Genomic DNA, 25,140 nt, shown 5'->3' on the forward strand with positions numbered 1-25,140 from the left:
AATTTGATGTTGTTAACAACTCCATCAAATTTAAATTTGTTAATGATACATAATTAATGTTCTTGATTCCATTCACTGCATTAATAGAAAGAACACTTGAAGACTATCATTGTCGTCTAAACATTGTCTTATACTTAAAGTCAATTGATATTTTAAACTCAAAGCTAAAGAAAATATTGGTATTTCTTTTTTCCTTCTAATATGAAGAAGAGACTCGATCTATTATATGCTTGATTACTTGACCTTTTATTTTTTTTTTTTGGTTGAAGATTGTTCATGTCAAATAAAAGTTAGAATTCATATGACCATGAGGTGCGATTTGTCATGTGTTTGAGAGATAATCCCCTATAACCTTGCCAATAATTTTGTGGCATTGTAGGATTTTATTATTTTTCTAGAGTCAAAGCAAATAGGTTAAAACAAAAATAATTATACAATCAAGTTTGTTTGGAGACGAGAAACTATTACAGTTTAAAGTAAATTGGGCTAAAGTATGTCCTACTCTATTATTAGACCATGAAACATAAGCACAAGAAGAATTTTAGAAAAAAAAAGTTCAAACTCTCTTTGCCTTATTAATCATGTGACTATCGATTAATAGTAATGTCATCTTTTACGAGGTGAGAAATAATCCTGGAAACATCCAATTTAAGCACAACTAAAAAATAACTCACACCCAAAATAAAAATCAACTCACGTAAAATAACCAATATCTCAAATTATTAGAGAGAAGAGGTATAAGGAAAGGAAGAACCATAGCCACTGTAACTTCCCCGTTGCTATCACGAAACAAAACGTGGCATTGAAGCTTAATTAAATTATTGGCCAAAAAAAAAAAAAGAAGCTTAATTAAATTAGTAATTGAAAGAGGCTAATAGACTTGATGAATATAGCTCTCAAACGAGGTATTCCAACGACCGATCTAGTTGTCTTGGTGTTTGGGCCTAAAATCCTAAAATTGGGCCAAGACAAATAAAGGAAATCACATAAGAGTCAGAGTAGCCCAAATAAGCTTAAGTAAGCCCAAAGTCAAAAGATGACTTCGGTTGATCATCGACCGAAGGGAAACAAAGGCAAATGACTTCGGTTGATGACTAACCGAAGGGATATGGTATAAGTTGTCATGATAAGAATAAAGAAAACAACGGGCAACTGGTTGACAAGGATGACCTAATAGGGCTGACGTCACAGGGTCAGAACAGTAAAGTTACATCTCATCTATAAAGCAAATTTCTAGTACAGAAAGAGGATCCAGACTTTTTACCCAAACAAAATATACCCTAAACTTACAGACCATAGTCCTTTTTTGCAGCTGCCTTTGCAGAAATTATACTCTGTCCATTTGAAATATTTATGTGTTTTTTCTTGTTTTTAACTCTGTCAAGAGGTCAAAATAATATCTTTGGTATCGATTTTGAGATATGTGCATCTCTGTTTGTTTATTTTAAGTCAAGATGTTATGAAGATGAATAGTTATTGGAGTTATTCCCAAATCTATCTCTAATTTGGTTTTATGAGTTAAGATTTATGTTTATTGAAATGATAAAGCTCTTATGGTCGTGGTTTATGTGATTAATTATAGCGTTTATATTCATTTTTAGCCAGCAAAATCCTAGTAAAATCTAGGCAGAATTTATTATTATTATTGAGTTATTGGTTCCTACTCAATTAACACCATCGTTTTCAGAAAAGTTAATTTCTTTAGGCCATCAGACACTGAAGTTTGGTGTTGGACCAGCAAAGGCCCAAGCCGATGGCACGCCCGCAAAAGCCTAAACTAAAAAAGGTCTAAACATTATAGCATAAAGACCATCCCATAGAGTGCTGAAGGTTTTGAGCTATAACACTCAGTTTTGGATTGGACTTAAATTATTCAATGACTTTAATGAATACCAAACAAATTACTCAACTGTTTGTTGAATAAATATTTTGCATATCCACATGGACCACATCTACTTCTTCAACTTGTGCTATTACGCACAGCAAAAAAAAAATAGTTTCCTCTTTTGTACAATAAAAGGAATGTATTTATTTTGCTTATTATTTTTATTTGGGAAATTTTTTTATAAATGACTTAAACTTTGACTTATGTGTGAATTCAAGATGCGTATTATGAATTATATCGATGTGCCCCCCTTAAATTTAATTCGAAAGCCAATTTGCACTTTCCGTTAGTTCAGTTATATTTTTCGTTTGAAAAATGGTCACGTATGTGAAATTGTTTGACTTTTTTGCATTTGTATTACATGTTAAATGATTAATTTATTTATGAAAAAGTGATCACGTGTGTGATATTTGATTATTTTTGGACGAAATTTACAACCGAGTTGACAAAAATGACATATTGGCATCGAAAGTAAAATTGAGGAGTAGATTAATACAACTCATAATTCATATCTTGAATTGAAGTAAAATTTAAATATTTATTGAAAATATTTTCCCTTTTTATTTTTATATAACTTCATCTTGTTTTTTCTTTGTTAAGATAAACCTTCATCTTGTTGACCTATTCGGTATGGGAATGTCGGTTTAATAATAATGGATAGAATGTTAGAAATAAAATAATAAATAGAACATGGGAGTGTCGTTCTTGTTCATTTCCTATTAAATTATTAATTTATAACTAAAATAATCTTAAGTAAAATTTTAATCTAATAATCAGTCATGAACCACGCGAAAATGATTTTGATACAACAAAACACAGATGGGTCCCATGTGTTGGGTGTTTTTTTGCAAAAAAGCCCCCATGCTTAGTTGGATGCCGAAAGCAGCTCTACGGACGGCTGAGAGTTGGGGGTGTCCCCATGGCGCTGCAAAGGTCCTTGCGATCGGACCGTCCACTTTTTCTTTTATCTATTTTGTTTGCTGGAAAGGACAGTGGTCGGCACATGGGTCCCACTAGGTCGGTGAAAGAATGTGGGGTCTACTTCCAGAGCTTCATTTTCCATCTGATCATCCCAAGTTGACCGTAGATGTTGTTCTCTCTCTTATTGCTTTGATGACTCTGTCATGCACCCAATGCATTGTGCCAAGTCAGCATTTATAATGTCCAAATCAGCATGTCACCATAGATTTTGCAACGTTTGGCAGCAGATATATGTTGTCCCAAGCAAGGGTGAAAGATAATCAAAGCTTGCATTGCATGAATGGGTGTTGTGTTCATGCATTTAATAAAGAGTAATGCTACAATTTTCACCAGAAAGAAAAAGGAGTAACGCTACGGTCATTAAGATCAATTTTAAAATGTTGAAATCCCTTCAAGTTAGCTCAAGTGGTGAAAAAAATTGAGTAAATGTGTTAAAAAAAATTGAGTAAGTGTGTTAAAATAAAGATATAATGAAGGTTTGATTCCCTTTGATATAAAGTTATAAAAAAATTTCTAAACTTTTTAATTCCAATTAATTGACAACATTTCACTTATATATATATATATATCCACTTTCACTTTAAAGTTCAGTTATTCATAACAAATAAGGCAATTTTGACACCCAAATTTGATGTGAAGTTGAAAACCCAATTTAATTTGTGACAATCTAACAAAAATCAAATGGCTTGGATTGAATGGATTGACTTGAAGAATTTTGAGAAGATTGAATTTAATTTGTGACAATTCTAAATAGCATCAAGATTGGCCATGAGAAGAGTCAAGTGCTAGGTAGACGCTTTGGGTTTTAATTATTAAGTTTTTTTTTTTCAAAAATAGGAGGATTAAACTTGAGTGTAGGGAGATAAATTTTATGATCCTTCCAACTGGAAAAATACAAATTTAATTATTAAGTTTAAAAGATACAAATTCTTAGGTGCAAAGCATGTGTGACAATTCTAATAAAAGATTTATTTATTTATAATCTAAATAGTTAATTATCATAGTTGATCATGAGAAGAGTTGAGTGATAGATACTTAGATAGCCACTTTAGGCTCGTTTGGTTTAAGTTTTGGAAGAGTGAGAATGAGAAAAAAATTATATTGCCATGTTTGGTAAGTGCAGATATGAGAAATGATTTCTTAGCTTATGAGAATCTGATGCACCCAAATGGGGAAAAATGAATCTCTCCTTTCAGCTTGAATTATGTTTTTCCTCTCCTTGAGAAAATATTTATTATACTTTTTTTAGACAATTATACCCCTTTTAATATTTAATAATACAAATTTTATCCAAAACAAACTCTTAGATGAGGGTATAATTGGAAAAAAAAAATTATTTCCTATTACTGCACAAACCAAATATGGACATCAAAATAAAAAGGTAATTATTAGTTTATTTTCCCAACATTACCAAACACATAAATGAGAATCTTACATTCCCTTTCTAATATAAAATGCATAAGAATTGATTTTTTAAATAAATTAATTTACTGAACCAAACAGTCTTTTGGATCTTCAATTATTAAGTTTAAAAGACACAAATTCTTAGATGCAAAGTATATAACTGTATATACACATACACCCTCCCTTACATAACTTCTTATTATGTGCTAATTATGTGACCACTTATCGTGAGAGGAAATGAGTATACATTTATTTCCTCTAATAAATAGAGGGGTCAACCACCTAACTTGATTTCAATCCATAGTATTTTAAACAAAATACAGTTTTATCTCAAATGAATCAAAAGACTTATGTGTCAACAAAAGACTTAATTTAATCTAAAATATAATTTTTATGTGAATATACATTGATTTTATTTTAATAATTCATCTCAAACACCCAAAATCTCATGATCCCCCTTGAATAGCATGCACAACCATCAATTCAAAAGCATGACATAGATTTTACAAGATAACATCTATAATTATTCATAATTTTCATTTAAGAATAAATATATGGGTGGAGATCTCATGTCCCTAAATCTCTTTGTCCCTCCCTGTCTCCTCTCATATATTTTGCAAAAAATTATTTTTTTAAAGTAAAACAAGAATTACGAAAATGCCCTCAAAATTTGTGAGAGAGGACAAGAACAGACAAAGGATTTGAGGACATGAGATTTCTACCCTAAATATAAATGTTGAAAGTAAGGGTACAATTTGCCAACAAAGAGAAAAAACTTGAGTTTCTTTCATATTTAGTACTTAAACTTTGACCATTGTCTTAATGTAATACCTAAACTTTTATTTGTCCGAATTGAGTACCTAAACTTTTATTTTGAGTCTAATAGATACCTATGTGAATTTCTGTTAAAATTGTTAATAGAAGTTAGGGACAATATGGTCACTTCAAAAAAATTATATTTTAATTTTAATTTTTTGTTTTCTTTGTTTGTTTGTTTGTTTTTTTAATTTTAAACATATAAAGAAAATAATTAAAATATAATTTTTTTAGTGACTATTTTGCCGCTAACTTTTGTTGACAATTTTAACAGAAATTTATTTTGGTACCTATTAGACACAAAATAAAAATTTAGATACTCCATTAGAACAAATAAAAATTTAAGTACTACATTAAAACAATGGTCAAACTTTAAGTACTAAATATGAAAAAAAAAAAAAAAAAAACTCAAAAAACTTTTTTTACCTATTAAAAGAAAATTATACCCAAAAGAATCATTAAAAAGTTCAAAAAAAGGGAAGAAGAAAGACAGTCACGCCCACTTTTTAAGAAGAACAAAAAAAAAAAAGATCATTCTCTCTTCCGAGATCGGTGATCGGTCTCTTTTCTCTCTCTCTCTCTCTCTCTCTCTCTCTCTCTCCTCGCTCCAAACCGATCTCTATCTCTGTCGCACACATTTCGAACCCCATTATTTCAAGCTCTTCGAAGCCAATCTCCCACAAAAATGGGTACTTTTTCATTGCTCTGATCCATCTGATTTATACCGTAATAATAATATATGTACAGATTTTTATAAATATTTTTCATTATAACATTAAATTTTTGCGTTACGTACCTGATTGTCATCAATTTCTGACTTTTATTGATTGTGATACCAAGGGTGGTAATGGGTATTTAGCATTATCTGTATGGGTTTCGGTTTTTGTATGTAACTATTAATTTAATTGACTTTGATGCGATCAATATGTTTCAGTTTGATGTAAATTTCGGGGTTTCGAACTGTTAGCTTAAGCTCCTTGCTTCTGATTCGGGCAGTTATTCCATGCTCTGGTGAATTTCGGGATTGTAACATCCATTTCTTTTATCTGTTTGGTTAGGGAGAAAGTATAGGAAAAAGAGAATGCTTTTTTTCTTTTTTTATTCCTTGAATTTTGGAGTGAGATGCTGGAAATGTAAATCGATGGTGTTCCGGGGGGTAATAAAATTGTTTGGCTTAGCTGAGGTGAGTTATAGAAACCCAAAACACCAATTTAATTAGTTTAGCATTTTCGTCATCAATTTGGTAATGGGTTAGGTTTAATTTGAACGACACTTATCGACCAGTCTTGAAAATTTAGCTCTCTAAAAACTAGAAAAAATTTATGTTTTTGATGACACGTATGAAAAAGCATGCAAGTATTTCTGTGATTGGTGACTTCTTTTAAGTTAATGAGAAAATGATAGTTATTTTGTGTGGTAGTACAATCGTAGTCTTTCATTTTGGCTTGTACCAATGCTTACTATGATGATATGAATCAACAAACATAATGTGCTGTTGATTCCGTTTCCATAGGACATTTTGTAGCTTTGGAATCCATGGATTTTGTTTCCTATCTAACATATGAGCATATTCTCACACAGCAAAGAGTGATGAGAGCTGCTCTACTCAGCTTATTGATGGAGACGGTACATTCAATGTCACTGGGATTGATCAATTTATCAAGGAGGTGAAATTGGCTGAATGTGGACTTTCTTATGCCGTAGTCTCCATTATGGGCCCACAGAGTAGTGGTATGTATTCTTATCTATTCAATCTTATCTGTCTTATCTTCTTCACTGTGACTTTGGTTGAGGGTTTACATGATGAATGTATATCGTTAAATTATTGTACATTAGAATCTTAAATATCACATTGGTGAATTAGATGAAGCAAGGGTTTTTGAGTTTTGAAAGTGTGCTACATTCTTGAAGCTTGATTGGGTGGAGAAGGGTTTACAATACTCTTTGACAATTAAAGTCATGTGTATGATATTTCTATGGAATATGTGTTCTATCTTCTTATCTGATATTGATAAGCTGTCTTTTGAATTCAGCTTAGCACAAAAGGATTTCATAGTGTTTTTCTCTTCTTGCATTTTTTCCCACGGAGATATTGTATCAGTAAATTTTGGCTTACTTTAGTCACGACATATGATATATTAAGGTTTCACATTTTTTAAACAATAATGTTCTGGACAGGAAAGAGCACACTGTTAAATCATTTATTTGCTACCAACTTTAGGGAGATGGACGCTTTTAGAGGAAGGCAAGTTCTCATAACGCTCAATATCTTATTAGTTATGTTTTTCTTTCAATGACCAGTAATATGATGGGGCATAGTTTTTTGCAGGTCTCAAACAACTAAAGGTATTTGGTTGGCAAGATGTGCTGGTATTGAGCCTTGTACTCTTGTCATGGATTTAGAGGGTACAGATGGAAGAGAACGAGGAGAGGTGCTTTTGATGCCCCACTTTTAGTTTTCATCAAATTTTGATTTGATCATGCTTGAATTTTATCGTCATTACCATTTCTCTGTTCATATCACTAAGTTGAATGCATTGCTGGAAATAAAATACATTTGTGCATGCATTCCATATATGGTTTTCTACAAGGTAATTATGATTTCTGATTTCTGCTGCCTCTCTGTCCTGTCCCCTTGCAGCTGAAAGATGACTGACATTTTATAACATTAACTTGATAAATAAAAGAAATGAGAAAAGAGAAAAATAGTATTTAAATGACTCAAATTCGATTTTATTGATATTTTTCATGGAATTATATAAAAAAATTTGTATCTAGAATGGTGAAATCCTTGGGGTGTTATGATCCCCTTGCTGCAATCAGCCTATCATCCATTTATTTGTGAAATTACATAAATTTGTGATTATATATGTAGATCATGCAACTTCTTGACTTGTTCATTTTTTTCCATACGGAGAATGAATTTAAAAATTTTACTAATGATTTTATGCTAAAAGGATCCTCAAAGTTAAGCAGCAAGAAGAATTATAAGAGAGCAGAAAGTGGATTCTTGATTGTTCTTAGTCCTTAGTCCTTATTCACTGTTCTTTGCAAGTTTCACTGAAATGCATGATTCTATCCAGATTATTTTTCAAGGTTGCAATCTGTTAAAATGGAATTTGGTTACAAGATTTAATCCATTTCATTTAAATTATGTAAATGTAAAATCTGATCTTAGAGTCTAAGAAGGGGGGGTAGAAGAAATGATACAATCACTTGCTATTTTGTTTTCTTTTTATTTACAGGATGATACAGCATTTGAGAAGCAGAGTGCCCTTTTTGCTCTTGCTGTTTCAGATATAGTGCTCATAAACATGTGAGTTTTTTTTTTTTTTTTTAATATAAATATTTTGAAGTCTATTGATATGTATCCATTGCCTGCTTACTGTTGGGATTTGTGTCTTTTCATAGTCTGTGTGAGTAATCTTTTTTAGCAACTTGTATCTAGGTGGTGTCATGATATTGGCCGTGAGCAAGCTGCAAACAAGCCTCTCCTAAAGACTGTGTTCCAGGTACTTTCTACGTACCTTCTGTGTTTAGGCATTTAGTAAAAATTTCCGAAGCTTGATTTCTGCTTGAATTTTCTGACAGGTGATGATGCGATTGTTTAGTCCACGTAAAACAACTCTGATGTTTGTCATCCGTGATAAGACAAGGGTTTGTTCTTTTCCTCTGGTGTTCCTATGTCATAGCTTGAGCCAATTTTTATTTGTATTTGTTATGCATTTTTGAGTGTCCATTACATCGTTTTGTTTCTTGGTTTAAGGCTTTTCTTGTCTGGGTTGAATTTTGATAGTGTAGTCATCCGTTTTTGTTTGTAGACACCATTGGAAAATTTAGAACCTGTTCTTAGAGAAGACATTCAGAAGGTAAGTAATTTGATGCTTTATTTGTTATTTTCTGACTTTAATTGATGTTTTCTAATTCCCTCTGCTTTACTGCAGATATGGGACTCTGTTCCTAAGCCTGAAGCCCACAAGGAAACTCCACTAAGTGAATTTTTTAATGTAAGATGTCATGCTTTTTTGACAGATAAACTTAGACATGTACTTGTTTTGGTGGGGAAACTAATTAAGAATTAGTAGTGATTTGATGTTATTGTGGTGAAAACTATCAATCATGTATATTGACAATGTGTTATTGATGACTAAATGGCTAGGTTGAGGTTGTTGCTCTTTCAAGTTTTGAAGAAAAGGAAGACCAATTCAAAGAGCAGGTATGCATATGTGCATATATGGCTACTGTGTAGAATATTTTTATTGGGGCTTTCGACACTGTGTCAAATTGAAAATTTGTTGTTTTGTTTGCTCATAGAATACAAAGTAAGCTATCTTGATACTTTGTGCTCTTAAATCTTTTCTGAGGACTATAAAAGGATTTCCCAAAAAAGAAAAGAAGAAAAGAACTAGGCAGGAGTTGCAGGATTTCTCAAATCTTAATGCATATTTATTTTCAATAGCACTTGGGTGATCACCTTATAACTTGCTTCTGTTTTCGTTTCTCCCTCCCTTTTTCCTCTCTTGTAACAGTATTCATGTTTTTGCATAAGGAAATCGATCATCTCATTTCTATTTTATTTTGAAATGCCTGGGAATTTAAATGCATCTTGTGCAGCATTTGCCTTGTCTAAATTTTGGTTTTAAGTTTTGGAATGCAAAGAACTTTTAGTTAGATGACGATATCTAACATGTGTTTTCTTTCTCTGATAACTCATGTTTATAAATTAAGGTTGCTAGCTTGAGGCAGAAATTCTTCCATTCTATTGCACCTGGTGGGCTTGCTGGAGATCGACGGGGGGTAGTTCCTGCTTCAGGGTTTTCTTTCAGTGCACAGCAGATATGGAAAGTGATAAAAGAAAACAGAGATCTTGATCTTCCTGCTCACAAGGTAACTCTGAATATATTTTTGCTTGGCCATTCATGATATATGTTTATTTGTGTGAATAAGCCATCCATCATTCATCCATTGTAGGTCATGGTGGCTACTGTACGCTGTGAAGAGATTGCCAATGAGAAGTATGCTGCTTTTACAGGAAATGAGGTATCCGTTGTTCATATATTGCCATATTATCCATCTTTCTAAAGTTTAGTTGATATGGGAACTTCGATGGCCCTTGCATTGCTTCAAAATTATCACAGGAGTGGAGTCACATGGAAGAGGCTGTTCAATTTGGTCCTATTCCTGGCTTTGGGAAGAAGCTCAGTGCAATCCTTGATACTTCTCTATCAGAGTAAGGGTCTTTCATTTGGATTTCTCAGCGCTTTGCTACAGGATATCATTTGATTTAATAAGAGTTAAGATAAGTAAATTGACTTGTGAAGATCCTCGTAATTGAGTAACATGCACATTCTGAAAACAAATTTACTTGGATGGTTAAATTAGGTGCAGATCGTACCGATCTGGTGAGACACTTGACTATTTCCAACTTGCTTTTAGGTTCTGGATTAGTGTATCTATGATGTGGAGGGGTCTTAAGTGAGCCTTACTTGAAATACACTGGAAGGTCTAAATATTAGTTACGAGAAGGAAGATCCATAGGCTTTTTGGCATGTCATTCCAAATGGTTTAGCATTGTTTTCTACTTTCCTTTCCAAAAGTGCCTTTGGAATGGTGGCTGAACAAGTGAAGTCCATGTTAGTGGTATAAGGTTGAGGCCCTGACAAAAGATAGAAAAACAACACACAAATTGTAACAAGGGAAAACAGAAGCAGTCTCAGTAAAAGAAGAAAAAGGGGGAAAAGAGAGACAAAATGAGATTGGTTTCCTGCTTTCTATAATGCAATCTACACAACTGATATGCCAATTTTAATTTAGATTTTTGGTTAACTTCTTATCTTTTAGAAACATGTACATAATATTGCCAAGATTTTCAATTTGACTAAACAACTTAAGGTTTAAGGTATCTGTTGTCTCTAAGTACACCTTTTGATTTATATGGTTGAACGAGTTCTTTGTATTTACTGTTCAGTTGATTAGTTTATTTATTTTAACAATTTAGGTATGATGAAGAGGCTACATATTTTGATGAAGGCGTCAGATCTGGGAAGCGCAAGCAGCTTGAAGATAAATTGCTGCAGGTAATTAATCTCGATATTATTCTTGTAAAAACTATATTATTCTTTTGTCCCCCTTGCCCTCTTCCCCTGTGCTATAGATGGCTGAAATATAGCAATGGAGCCGAGACTTTAGGGTGTTGGTTTTTCAGAAATTTATGGCCTATAGCAATTGAAGACCAAATTATGTTTCTAGTTTGTCTGGTTGTGGTTAATGAGATTCTGTCATGACTCATCCTCAATGCAATGCATGTCAGTTTATAGGGGACATTCAGTGAGACTTTAGATTGTTGGATTTTCAAAAAATTTTGGCCTTTAGCAATTGAAGACCAAATTATGTTTTTAGTTTCATTGATTGTGGTTAATGAGATTCTGTCACAACCCATCCTCAAATCAATGCATGTCAGTTGATAAGGGACATTCACATTTCACAGGGAGGTTTATCAAGCCTTTCCCAGTGCATCAAAGTTGTGGAACTGATTTGTACCTGAAAAAAAGTTGTTGAACTGATTTTATGTAAATTATCCTGCTTTGTTTTTTTGGTAACAATGAGTTTCCAATTTTTAATCCCTCAATTTGATATATACCTCTCTTTTCTTATTGATTCTCTTCACTGTTTGTTAGCTTGTCCAACCTGCGTTCCAAGCTGTGCTGGGACATATAAGGTCTGCAACTCTGGATAAGTTTAAGGAAGCATTTGATAAGGCCTTGAATGGTGGGGAGGGATTTTCTGTGGCTTCTCATAATTGCACTGAGTCTTTTATGGCTCAATTTGATGAAGGATGTGCAGGTATGTCTTCAGAATGCCAATCCTTTAGCTAAAATTGAAAACTCCGGTATAAATTACAAAAACTGAAATGCATAATAAGCCTTTAAAACTATAAATATGAGAATACAGAAGTCACAAGACAGTTTGAAATGTATCAATGTACACTCCTTAAAACACATCTCAAGGACGGGTTGAGTGAAATTTTGCTTCCTGCCTATGAGCCAATGTGTTCTAAGGGTGAAACTTGGACATAACAGATTTTTTTTATTTGGCTTCACTGATATGAGTTTTACTTGCATTATAAGGTACAATGTTATATTAACACATTATTGTTGCAGATGCTGTTATCCAACAAGCAAACTGGGACACATCTAAAGTAAGGGATAAACTTAGACGTGATATAGAAGCACATATTGCTTCAGTTCGCGCTGCCAAGCTATCTGAACTTACTTCACTTTATGAGGTATGATAGCACGTTTTTTCATTGCCTCTATGAAATAATTGGGGTGACGGGTAGCAAGAATTTGACTGCAAAAATTGACTGCAAAAATTAAGCTAGTGTCATAGTCTAATTGTTTTACGGGTTTGATTGGTAACATTGTGGTGGATTCCATGTAGTTTGGAGAACTTTTCTCAGTGGTTTTCAGTGCCTATATGTTTATTGTTGACTAATTTGTCCCAGGAACCTGGCTGATAATAATGTAACTATATTTGCAGGGAAAATTGAAGGAGGCCTTATCTGGACCGGTGGAAGCCCTTCTAGATGGAGCTAATAATGAGACTTGGCCTGCAATAAGAAAACTTTTCCGGCGCGAGACTGAATCAGCTGTCTTTGGGCTCTCTAGTGCACTTTCTGTTTATGATATGGATGAACAAACCAAGGGCAAAATAATTGGAAATCTAGAGACATATGCAAGAGGCGTGGTTGAAGCTAAAACTAAGGAAGAGGCTGGAAGGGTTTTGATCCGTATGAAGGACAGGTAGGAATTCCTTGTAGGTGTTAAATTCCATTGCTTAAATTGTTTCAGATTTTATCTTATTCAAATTGCCCACAGGTTTGCAACATCATTTAGCCATGATTCTGATGATGAATTAAATTTAACAACTATAAGGATTTTCTACAGGTTTGCAACATTATTTAGCCATGATTCTGATTCAATGCCACGTGTTTGGACTGGGAAAGAAGATATTAGAGCAATCACCAAAACTGCTCGTTCTGCGGTATGGCACAATTTATATTATACTATCTGTTTGAAATTGAGTTTGAATTTGACCTGAAGCTTTTTTAACTATGTTGTTAATTTTTTCAGTCCTTAAAATTGCTTTCTGTTGTGGCTGCAATCCGTTTGGATGATGATGATGCTGATAATATTGAGAATACGTTATCCCTTGCCTTGGTGGAGTCCACAAATGCTGCTGCTAAAGATAGGAGTATCACAACAGTTGACCCACTGGCCTCAAGCACTTGGGAAGAGGTGACTTTATTTTTCTGAATTTCTTCCTTGTGAATTTTCAATTTGTTACTCTGGATACACCAATATGAACTTGATTTGGAAGTTCGTTCATATGTAATATGGGCTGCAACTCTCACAAAAAAAAAAAAAAAAATTTAATGTGGGCTGCAAATGCCTCACACACAGATACACAGACACACGTGACACGGTTAAGTATATTTATATGATAAATAAGTGACTCAGAATACAGCAATCTGAACTTGATCTGGAAGTTGGTTTATATGTAATATTAGCTGCAAACTGCCTACCTCCCTCCCTCCCTCTCATTTGTTCATTGTTTTGTACTACTTGCAGCCTCTTAATCACATGTTAGCACCACTTAGCTTTGTGACATTTTTCCTCCTGTACAGATTTCATCATCAAGAACATTGATCACACCTGTCCAGTGCAAATCTTTGTGGAGGCAATTCAAGGCAGAGACTGAGTACAGTGTTTCTCAGGCTATTGCTGCACAGGTATGATATCACCTATCAATGGTGGTGAAGATTTTTTTTCTGTTCATCTGTTTACTATGATATTTTTTTTTTCTAAAATCAAAATGAACCATAAAATGTAATTGTTTTTTGTCTTCTATATTGTGTTATTTGGCGGGCTGTATTGGTTAAAGTCTGTTTTAGGTTTAGATGGTTCTTTTGCATTTGGCCTATGTTGATGTAATGGGTTGCTAGATTTTGTTTAATTTGAATTATAAGAGTCGATCTTTTGGCCAGAAGAATTTTGTACAGAATGCTCTTAACTGAATAATGCTGAGACTGGATATTACATTTTTTCTTAGTGTTGTAGAGAATAGTTCTAAGGAGGTGGAACCACATCAATAGTGATGGTCTCTTAACTTATGCTTTGCATTTGAGTCAGTGCACGCATTGTTGCTATTGCTCTGCATTAATGATTATTGTTAATCGGCATTTATTAGATTTAAAATATTGTATATCATGAGTGAGATGAATACATTGATGTGCGCGTGTCACGTGATACAAATATTCTTATCATCATTTGTTCAAATTTCTCTGAATATAACTTACTGATAGTCATATCTAGTTCATCCCACATGTTTTACTTTTCAGGAAGCCAACAAGCGTAATAACAACTGGTTACCACCTCCTTGGGCAATTGTTGCCTTGCTTGTCCTGGGATTCAATGAATTTATGACTCTTTTAAGGTACATACATTCCCTGTACTGAGGATAGATGATGTTGTTGGTGTTCTACCAATAAATTTTATCCACAACCACTATTCTCACGCATTCTTATACCTTCATGGCAGAAATCCTTTGTATCTGGGTGTCATCTTTGTTGGCTTTTTACTCTTCAAAGCCCTATGGGTGCAGCTAGACGTTGCGGGTGAATTCCGCCATGGTGTTGTGAGTGCCAAATTTTGTTTTACTTGTTTATTGCTCTCCCTCCTCTCTCCCCTGAAAAAAAGAAACTAGCTGTTTGGGAACCAATATCAGTTATGACAAAAGCAGTTTCTTGGAAAACATATTACTTTTTATTCATTTGTCATACTTTGAAGACTGTTTTAGGTAAATAATTTCCAGTAATTTATCATGCCAAATTATTTCCTGGAAATAGCTTTCATTTTCTTCTCAAAAGACTGTTTATTTTTGTTTTGCACTACATTCAGCAAACAGAAATGGAATCCAAGTAAGATGACCTGCTACCTTATATTTTAAAAAAATATTTGAGAAAGGACTTTGGTTATGAAATAGGAATAACATCAATATGTTCTTGTAAAAGGTTCTTTAGAGGTTGACTTGTAAATGTGTGCTACTATGTCTACAGCTTCCTGGGCTTCTTTCTTTGTCCACCAAGTTAGTTCCAACCATCATGAACATGATCAAAAGACTAGCAGAGGAAGGGGCAAATCCTGCAGCTAATGGTACTGAGAGGAACCCTGCACCAGCATTAAAAAGCTATAGAGATGAAGGGAATGCTAGCAGTGAAATGTCATCTAGTGCCTCATCTGAAGTGACACAATCTGAATACTCGAGCCCCTCAAAACAAGAATAGGTAAAATAAACTATCTGATTATAGATCATTTTTCAGTTTGAAGATGCTGGTGTTCTGCGCACTTTATGTACGGCTGTTTCCTACGTATCATCCACGTATATTAGTTATTTGAGTTTGTATGCTTACTGTTGCAAGCATGTAACGGTAATAGTTTTGAAGGCATCGATTTTTGGGCAAGTGCCGCATACACGGGGCTGCTTCTTGTTGTGAGGAAGCCCCATGAAATAGTTCTTTTTCAGTCTAGGCTTTTTTGTTTTATCGTTTGTTGGACAAGCTACAAAGGCTCCTTTTGAGTGCTCCATATTGATGTTCAATGATTATGATGATTTGTATTGCTACAGTTGTAACCATTGTGGTTGTATTTTACTGAAAATTGTCAAATGCCATTCATAGTTTCATTATATGTAATAACACTTATATATACAAAGCCTTTGGGTGAAAAGTAGTAGGGAAGCAGCTGCTTTTGGTTTAAAACTTGAATTTAGAGGGTCATCAATTCGGTTGGTTGAAGGTGAGTAGATATAGTCATTTAATAAGTTGAAGATGTGCCAAAATTTGGTTCAAGTTGGCCTCTTATTTTTATTTTTTATTTTTTCTTCTTCTTCTTTCGAATCCAGTATACTTTTTCTGATGAAAATAGCAGTGCTGGCCTCCACTTGCTACAGTGACAAAATATAAAACCAACTAAAAATTGTAATTTACCCTAAATAAGCAGAAGTCTCCGCATGGGTTATGTAAATAATCATTATGCTTCCAAGTGACAGCAAATCTGATTACAAATGCAAGGGAGCGATCAATCAAAAAAGTCCTAAATTAGCTGCCGTGACATTTGTTCTATAATAATGGGTAGAACCACTTGGACTTCACAGAGGCTGCTTAAGAGCAAGAAAAGATGTTGGATCACAATGATTATTTATGCAAGTGTTTCCTTGCCATACCATTTAAAGTGAATTGTCATTTTACCATGTGATATCAAATTGATAATTTAACAACAACATAAGTTCGGTTATATATATTTAGAGAGTGTTATTGCTCTTTGCATTTCTATGTACCCAAAACAAAATTCAATTCCTTGGTAGGGGTGGGTGTTTCTTGTGGTGGTAGATCAGACAGACCAACCATATATGTTTCCTTCACAAGTTTTCTCTTTTTTCTTACACCAATAATTATTCTAATTAAAGTACACATTTGTTCAGAAAATATATAAAGACTTGTCTGCGTGTGAGGTTCTTCCAGTTCATTCATTTAATTGCAGCATGCAATGCAATTCAAGCCTCAAGGGTATCTGACTCTGTGCCTTTTCGGCCACATCCAACGTTCACTCAACACTTTAGGCAGATCGATTTGGCTTTTTCTCATTGAATGGAAATGATACGGATACTCGATGGACCGCTCAGCCATTCAATGAAGAATTTAAGGAGGGGAGTGAATGGTGATGATGATCAATTCAAGGTTGTCAAGGAGAACAGTTGGCCTCAGTCCTTAGAACAAGGGCATGCATTTATAAAGTGTTTGCTAGTTCTGGCTTCTTTATTTGTTTCAATCTTGGTTGATATTTTAGCTGGTTTGATCATGATCAACATATCAAGACTTGTTAATGCCAACAAGCAGACATTAATCTCAAGCAATTATGACTCTGTTATCTGTCTTGCTGTGTTTGTATGAGAAAAAGGATTAAGACCCATTTTGATAAACACAACATTGGAGGAGATGTACTCACTTAGATACATATTGTCGGGTATTTGACATGTTATGTTGTCAAACTATAGAATCAAACATGTAATTGTGGCTTCATCTAATCAACATCTCTGATTTATAGTCTGCAAACATAACATTATTGATATACGTAACATAGTAGAATGTCTGATACGAAAAAACTACTTTGTTTGTTTAAATATTTGATAAAGAAGAGGTAGGAAGCTGTATTACGTTCTAGTTATTGTACATTTTTTTAGGGTTTCTTTGTTGGGCAAGGAATGTGGAGGATCTTGAAAGATTAATGTTCATTCCAACATCAGAAGCTGCTTGTTTGGGTAATATGTCCAACACATTGTTGGCTTGTCTGTTGCAAAAGATTAAAGGTTGCTTGTGCTTGGTGAGGCTTTAAGCTAGTTGCTTGCAGAGACTTCATACAGAACAGAGAACCCATTTCATTCTGAGGTCTTTGGGTCCTTCCCTGCAAAACTAGAAGACCAATAATAGAGAATCTGAATCAATTATGAGATGAATTATATGCCCATCAACGGTAGTAACACTCCACCATAGAAAAGGAATGAAATTATGTTAAGGAGTGCTGTTATTTCTTGATCAGCTTGTGCAAGTTTATTGCTGAAATCAGACATTGAGTACTGGAAGAAGCTAGGGTGTTAGATCTTGGATTGATGAAGGGCAATAGTACTCGTGTTTAAATGATCATTAATAGCGATCCACAGCTGGTTGGTTTTGAACTGGGGCTATTTCCCTCATGAAAATTTATTCCTACAACCATTGCATACAAGAGGCCAAGTCACGTGACTGGTACATAGAAGGTTGGATATGAGAGACCCGTTGTATACAACATGTTGAAAGAATTTTTCATTTTTCCCATAAACTTCTTTTCATTCCTTTTATAGAGAAGGAAGCTAGGCTCCCACAATAAAAGTTACAAGTTTATCACACATCTCTGTCATTTGTACAACCACATCTCTCTCTATACGGGGTGTGACACCAATTTGTATAAGTGAGTTTCATCTCTATAAAAAATGTGATTAAGCGTACACATATAACCGATCAGTGCAAAGTATGTGGGTGACCTTGCAAACCATTCTTCATTGTAGTGGCGTATTCACATGTAACATTAAGGGTTCGATTGACGCTATGAAGTTACTTTTTCTCTATTAATTTATATCATTATTCTTTATTTTTTTGTTTTTTTGTTTTTCTTAAAGTATAGGACAAAATTGTTTGATAAAATGTCTTAAAAAACAAATGGCATTCCTTAAAAAACAAATTTCTAAACTAGGATTCTTTTATTTGTTTGACCATGTGAAATTTGGTTCAGCATCACCAACAACTAGCAGCTGACCCTGCTTTCCAAGCATCTTTGAAAAGGGTGAATTAAATTTGACAGTTCCTTGGAGGAGCAGGAGACCCTTCTTCTTTCTCCTGGGCATCAGAACTGGTAAGACCATTAAAGAGTCTCCCATCACTAAGACACGTACCAACCATGCTTGGGGTATTAAATTAGGAGCTGCACTGCACTCTCTTAAACTTGATTTGCTTTTATCGAGTCCATTTTCTAGTGTTTAAACATTCATGCTTCAATAAGGAACGTTGAAACTCTCTCTCACATCCCATATTAATTTTATATTTTTTGTATGTATTATAGAAAACTTATGCTTATTTATGCTTCTGAGGTACACAATTTCAGTGACCTAATAATTCATTATAATTCCATTACTTGGATGATGTTACACAACATACCAGAAGCTCACGAGTATCCATTCCACATTTTGTACCAAGAAACGTGAGCTTCATTAATTTACCATATGGTCCACTCATAAATTGGTGACCCAATAAATGTGGCTTTTTCACATAGCCAAGACCTACTGGTTTAATGTGTTGCACATAAATTTCAATTATACGAAAGATGTGATTAATTATTTCGAAAAAAAAAGGATGACCCATTTTCTTTTATAAATTAAAAGGCTAACATTTTTATTTGGAAAAAAAAAAGTTATTGTACATTTATCTCCATTCATGTCATCAAACTACATTTCTACTTGATTATATTTCTATCATATAAAAATATAAATTTTTTAACTTAATCAGTGAAAGATAAGTTATTTTTATAGGATGATAATTTTTTTTTTTTTATTTGAGAAAGAGATTCAAACTTGAAATATTAGAGATAAATATAACGCTAATTGATACAATGGATATACTGTAATGTTTTCTGGTTGGTTGTTAAAAAACAATTGTGCCTCTTGTCTTGTGGTTGCATTAATGCTTTAGGCTGTGTGTAGTTGGAGGGGTTAAATTTTTTGCATTCTTATCATAAAGTTGTAGGCTTTCCAACAGCTGGGCCTGCATTATGGTTTATCCTTTTCATGTGAGATGTTCCAGTCTCCACCCTTCAGAATGTTATTATGCCCATCAGACAGGTGTAGGCATGGAAGTGAAGGGACCCAGCCACGTGTCACATCCTTAATTAAACTTAACTTTGTCTCCACCTAAAAAAAGTTAAGGTTCCACCAGATGACCAGAGACTATTTATCTTGGGCAATGCTATCTTTAAAACTCCTTGTGAGTGATAAAAATAGTGAAATATTAATTTTACAGTGCAGGGGAATCTATCTTATTTTCTTTAGTTGATTTGGTACTTGTGGTTCACATTGTTTGCCATGACCTCAGAACATTTAGTAAACCAACAGTAAAAACAGGTGAATGTCACAGTGACACATTTATTACTGGGCGTTTTTCACTGAGGATGTATGGCTGGGTTTTAAAACCCAAGTTAATTTTACAATCACTCCTTGAGATTTTTCGTGTTTTTACATACATTCTTTAAAGTTTTAAAAATTACAGCAAAACCCTATGAGATTTTAAATCATTTTCACTTAACCCTTTCCGTTAAAATTTCGTCTCAAAATTAATGACATCATCATAAAAACACGTTAATACTAACGGTTTGGGTTGGAGTTTTGCCACCAGTAGATTAACGGGTTGTGTCGGGTTCACCCGTAAATACTAACAGGTCGTGTTGAGTTTGATCCGAACCCGCAAAACACGACCCGTTTGCCAAGTCTACCCCTTTCGTTAAAATTTTGTCAAAAATTGATGACATCATCATAAAAATATTTCTAAATGACAAGTTTAACCTTATAGTTATTTACATGCACACCTTCTGAAGTTTATCATATTTTCACATAACCCCCTAAGGTTTCAAAATTTACACAACCACACCTGAGGTTTTAACTCAATTACGAAAAAATACCTGAAGTTTCAACACACTTTCACATAACCCTTTAATCACAAATGAGCACAACAAAAATGGTAAAATACTAAAATAACCTACATACTATTTGGCTAATATAATACATCTTTCTTACATATTGAAAAAAGATACGGATTTTGAAATTTTAAAATATTGCTAAATCTTATTTTTCTTTTATGAAAATATTGCTAAACCAAATAAGTGTTTCTTTTATGTAATTAAAAAATTTTCTAAATAATTCATTTATCTCATGTATAAAGAATTCTTGTTGAAAAAAAAAAACTCATTTATTTGATTGTGATATTCTAGAAAATAACATATGTTCAAATATAAATATATATATATATATAATATTAAGACAAATAAATTGTAATAGTTGAGTTTAAAAAATAATATCTTTTAATATGTTAAAAATAATATTTCTTAATATAAAAATAATTATTACTATTAAGAAATATTATTTTAATTTCAAAAATGTTATTTTAGTATTTACAAAATTATGTCACTTATGTTTGTGATTAAGGGGTAACATAAAAAAAGGCTAAAACCTCGGAGAGTTATATTTTAGTATTTACAAAATTATGTCACTTATATTTTCATTTATGTAAAAATATAATAAACCTCATGAGATGTTAGTATAAATGAAGCCTAAGATTAAATTTGTTATTTGGAGATATTTTTGGATGAAATTTTAATAGAAGGGGTTATGTGAAAACGATTTAAAACGTCAGGGAATCTCGCTGTAATTTTTAAAACATCAGGGGGTGTTTGTGTAGTAAACCATTTAAAATCTACAAGTTCATTTTACCATTAAAACCGAGTGATACTATTTGCACACTTTTTTTTTTTTTTCTCTTTTTGCACACACCCAAAATTTAATTTGTGAATTTACCTAATTGACACAAAGGGAAAAGACCTTAAAGGACAATCTTTACACACCCCATCAACTTAGAAAAAAAAAAAAAACACACCTCTCTCCCCGCACCACCCTCCTCGATCTCTCTCTCTCTTCCCAGTGCAGCACCACCCCCTCCCTTTCTCTTCTCCTCTCTCCTTTCTCTGTCTCTGTCCAGCTCCGGCAACCACCCTATCTCTTGCTGCAACCCCTCTCTCTCTTTATCTCTCCCTCCCTCCTTCAAGATAGGCAACCACCCCAGCCTGTCCAAGTCACAGCCACCGTCCAAGACGCCAAGAAGAAGAAGAAGGTTAAAAAAAAAATTTTGCAGTTGGTTCGGTAGTCATTTGTCGAACATGACATAATGGTTCGACACTATACTTCCGAACAGTTTCACAATTGTTCGGCATTATACTTCCGAATGGATTCACAATTATTTGGCACTGTACTTCCGAACGATTTCACGATTGTTCAGCACTGTACTTCCGAACCAGGCTCCAACTGCAAAAGCTTCAGATCCTCATATTCGCTGGATTGAAGTTCAATGGATGGCTTTAGTCATAGTTATGCCAAACCCTTTATGGTAGTTGTAGTGAATATACTTCCCTCAAATGAACAAATGTAGAGGATAGCTAGCCTGCAACACAAGGTAACCTTTACACAACCACCACCTCATGCCTTCCTCTACAATAATGGATTGTGCATTGACCCAAACAACAGCATATCCTCAACTGGTTACCCTCCCTCTGTCATGCCATACGTAGCAGATCCATGTGCAGCCACTGTCATCCCACAAATTTTATGTTCTATATTCTCTCTTTGTTTTCTTGGGGTTCACATCTTATGAAGGTTCCTCATGGATCAGGCCCTAGTGAGATTAATTGCTTTCATAAGGCCAACTTTTGATCTAAACAGTGGAGCGAATTCCTTGGAGAATGGAAGCAGGGGAGCCAATGCTGTAGACAGCTTTGTTTTCCTGTAAGTGACTCAACAATGGAAGAACAAATGAAATCTTACCAGTAAGTTGCGGAGAGAAAGGGAAAGAAAGAAGAGACATAGGGAAGAAGAGAAAGGAAATGAGAGAGGGAGAGAGAGAAAGGAAGGGAAGGGAAGGGTTGAGCCGCTGGCAAGGTGGGGGTGGCTGAGGAAGGTGTCGGAGATGGGGTGTGTGTTGCTGGTTTTGGTTGGGAGGTGGGGTTAGGATTGTGGTGTGAAATGAGAAAATTGGTGAGTTAAGGATAATTTGGTAATTTGGAGGAGTGTGTATGAGAAAATTTAAGAGAGTTGCTATTTGCACACCCTTTTTTTTTTTTTTGCACACATTTTTCTCTTACACACCTTTTATTATTTTTTAAAATGTAAAATTTCTCCTTAACACACCCCTCTTATTACCAAAATACCCTAAATCTCATTAATCTTACTAAATTTCTCTTTCACACCCCACCAAATCTATTCAAACAATATACATCCACTCAATCCTTTCAGACAATACACACTCCCACCCCCAACCTCACACCCACCCAATCCTAGCCAAGAACACATGACCATAGCCATTGTTGTCAACACCATAGTTATGCTTTAAGTTAAATTATTTTGATTCATATGCAAATCTAGGTTTTTTAATCAAATTTAAATTGGTTAATCCATCTCAAGACCTATTTTTTTCTGTTTGAGATAATTTGGAGTGCGGGTTTTCTAGATTTCAAGATTGAAATTTCAGGTTTGAATTATAGAGTTTCGCAGGTCGTTCGGCACTGGTCTACCGAACATTTCGATTTCATTCGGTAGTAAACTACTGAACATTTCGGTTTCGTTCGGTACTAAGCTGTCGAACTTTTCAGTTTCGTTCGGCAGCTTACTACCGAATGAAACTGAAAGGTTCGACAGCTTACTACCGAACAAAACCGAAATGTTCAGTAGACCAGTGCCGAACGAACTGCGAATCCGAAAATGAATAACCAGAAAATTCACTCTTGCACTCTAAACAACCTCACTTCAAATTATCGCAAACATACGAGAAAGGTATTAGGATTGATTAACCAATTGAAATTAGATAAGAAAGTATTAGATTTACATTCAAATCCAAAAATTTTAGGTTAGAGCATGTCTCTAACTTCCAATGGCTATGGTGGAGAGAGGATGCATGAGCGGCGATGAAGGCAGGTTGATGGCGGGAGGTGGGTGTCGGCAATTTTGGGATGGAGGTGGGGTCACGGGTGGAGTGTGTTTTGGTTGTGGTTGGAGATGAGGTTGAGGGTGGGGTGTGTAGTTGTGGTTTAGGAATGTTGGGTTTGGGGTGTCTAAGGAGAGTTTTTTTTTTTTAATGATGTAGGCTGTCCTTTAAGGTAATTTCTCTGTGTCAATTAAGTAATTTCACAAAATAAGTTAGTAGGGATGTGCAAAAAGAAAAAAAAATGGGTGTGCAAATAGCAGTACTCAAATTTAATCGTGGATGGAGTGTGAGGGTGTAAATGAGAAAAAAATTTGCAAAAAGAAAAAATGTGTAGAATTAGCAGCACTCTTAAAACTAAACCATGCTCTCAGTCTATGTGAAAGTCTCTATTGACCAAGTCAAATACTATAGGGCATTTCTATAAGGCCCCGTTTGAGACTGCGGTGGAGGACCCAAAAACTACTATAGATGACAATTCTTAATCACCTACAGCAGTTTTGGTGTTTGATGTTTGGTAAAAAAATAAAAATCAGCTTTTCCTCAAAATTCTCAACACCTCACAACAAAAACAGAAAGCAGGTTTCTAGGTGCTTCTGAAAGTTGCAGTGACTCACAACAACAATGAATATTTTCTTTTACCCATAATACCTTCATTGATTTTTGTAATTTTTATTTTTTATTTTAAATTAAAAAATATGTCCATTGTTAGTTATATTTTATATTGTGATAATTAATTATGATATTTTATTTATACGATTAAAATTATAATATACTTAAAACAATAATAGGCATACTTATTTAATAATGTTGTTCTTAGAAAAATTAATACTAATAAAAATTTGTAGCAAAAAATTTCAAAAACAAGTAAAAAAAAACATTTTACTTTTACCAAATAAATAAGTGAAATGCACTTTCAGCATCATGTCCATTTTAGTAATTATACACAGTCACATCATTTTTATATTAACATTTACAAAACACTTTGATATTATTTTTTGCACTCATAGCATTTTTGAAAACATAATTTACCAAAAACTCAACTGCTTTACTTTACAGCTGACTTTACTTCACAGCTATTTTACTTCACAACTATTTTTTCTCACAGCAATGCCAAACTAGCCCTAAATCGAATAAGTTGTCAATTGTCGCATTAATTTGCAGATTAAATTTGAAGGCTTTTTCCTTAGACAAGAAAAACCAAATTCCACCTAAAAAGGCTAAAGTGGAAGATAAATGGGCCTTTAGCTCATTTATCATAAATGGCTTTCATAATTAGCTACCGAGTTTGGATAGTCGATCAGTCCCAGTGGATACCACAATAATTAACCCTGGTCCCCCATCCCCATTCACCACAGCAAAATGTGCGCAATACCCACTTTTAAAAAACAATAATTCATGGACTAGCTGGAGTGAGTTGGCCAAACAAGTAATTAAATACAGTTGTGCTGATCACTAAATTTCTTACCATTATAGAATTTGCTTCTGTTCTCGGGATGGTTTCTTGAGCCAGTTTTCAGTTACCCAACAAATTCTTGTCATTTTCAAAGTGCCCAAAACAGTATCTCATGCACTTTGTAATTTGTATATGCTGCTATTCCACCATGCATGTATGATTTTATGGCTTCTTTACTCTTTATGACACATTTTTTTATTTTGAATCTTAGCA

At 34.0% G+C, this 25,140-nt stretch overlaps 1 protein-coding gene across 1 annotated transcript; it reads left to right on the forward strand.

Moving 5' to 3' along the window:
- Positions 1-5,600: 5,600 nt before the first annotated feature.
- On the forward strand, positions 5,601-15,769 carry LOC147287419 (protein ROOT HAIR DEFECTIVE 3-like). The gene is made up of 23 exons (XM_086239856.1): positions 5,601-5,775; positions 6,668-6,817; positions 7,265-7,331; positions 7,416-7,518; positions 8,332-8,402; positions 8,535-8,598; positions 8,678-8,743; positions 8,908-8,955; positions 9,031-9,093; positions 9,246-9,302; positions 9,815-9,973; positions 10,058-10,126; positions 10,225-10,316; positions 11,085-11,163; positions 11,764-11,929; positions 12,247-12,371; positions 12,626-12,888; positions 13,033-13,129; positions 13,219-13,383; positions 13,773-13,877; positions 14,487-14,581; positions 14,686-14,782; positions 15,204-15,769. The coding sequence occupies exons 1-23, from the start codon at positions 5,772-5,774 to the stop codon at positions 15,429-15,431; spliced, it is 2,433 nt and encodes an 810-aa protein (XP_086095982.1). The 5' UTR covers positions 5,601-5,771; the 3' UTR covers positions 15,432-15,769.
- Positions 15,770-25,140: the final 9,371 nt, after the last annotated feature.

The sequence above is a fragment of the Dryas octopetala genome, chromosome 4, assembly GCF_963921425.1.
Source record: "Dryas octopetala chromosome 4, drDryOcto1.1, whole genome shotgun sequence".
NCBI lineage: Eukaryota > Viridiplantae > Streptophyta > Magnoliopsida > Rosales > Rosaceae > Dryas > Dryas octopetala.

Coding starts and splice junctions, on each gene's coding strand:
- LOC147287419 (XM_086239856.1), top strand. Junction 8,599..8,677: donor TCCTAAAGACTGTGTTCCAG/GTACTTTCTACG, acceptor ATTTTCTGACAG/GTGATGATGCGATTGTTTAG. Junction 12,889..13,032: donor TTGATCCGTATGAAGGACAG/GTAGGAATTCCT, acceptor GATTTTCTACAG/GTTTGCAACATTATTTAGCC.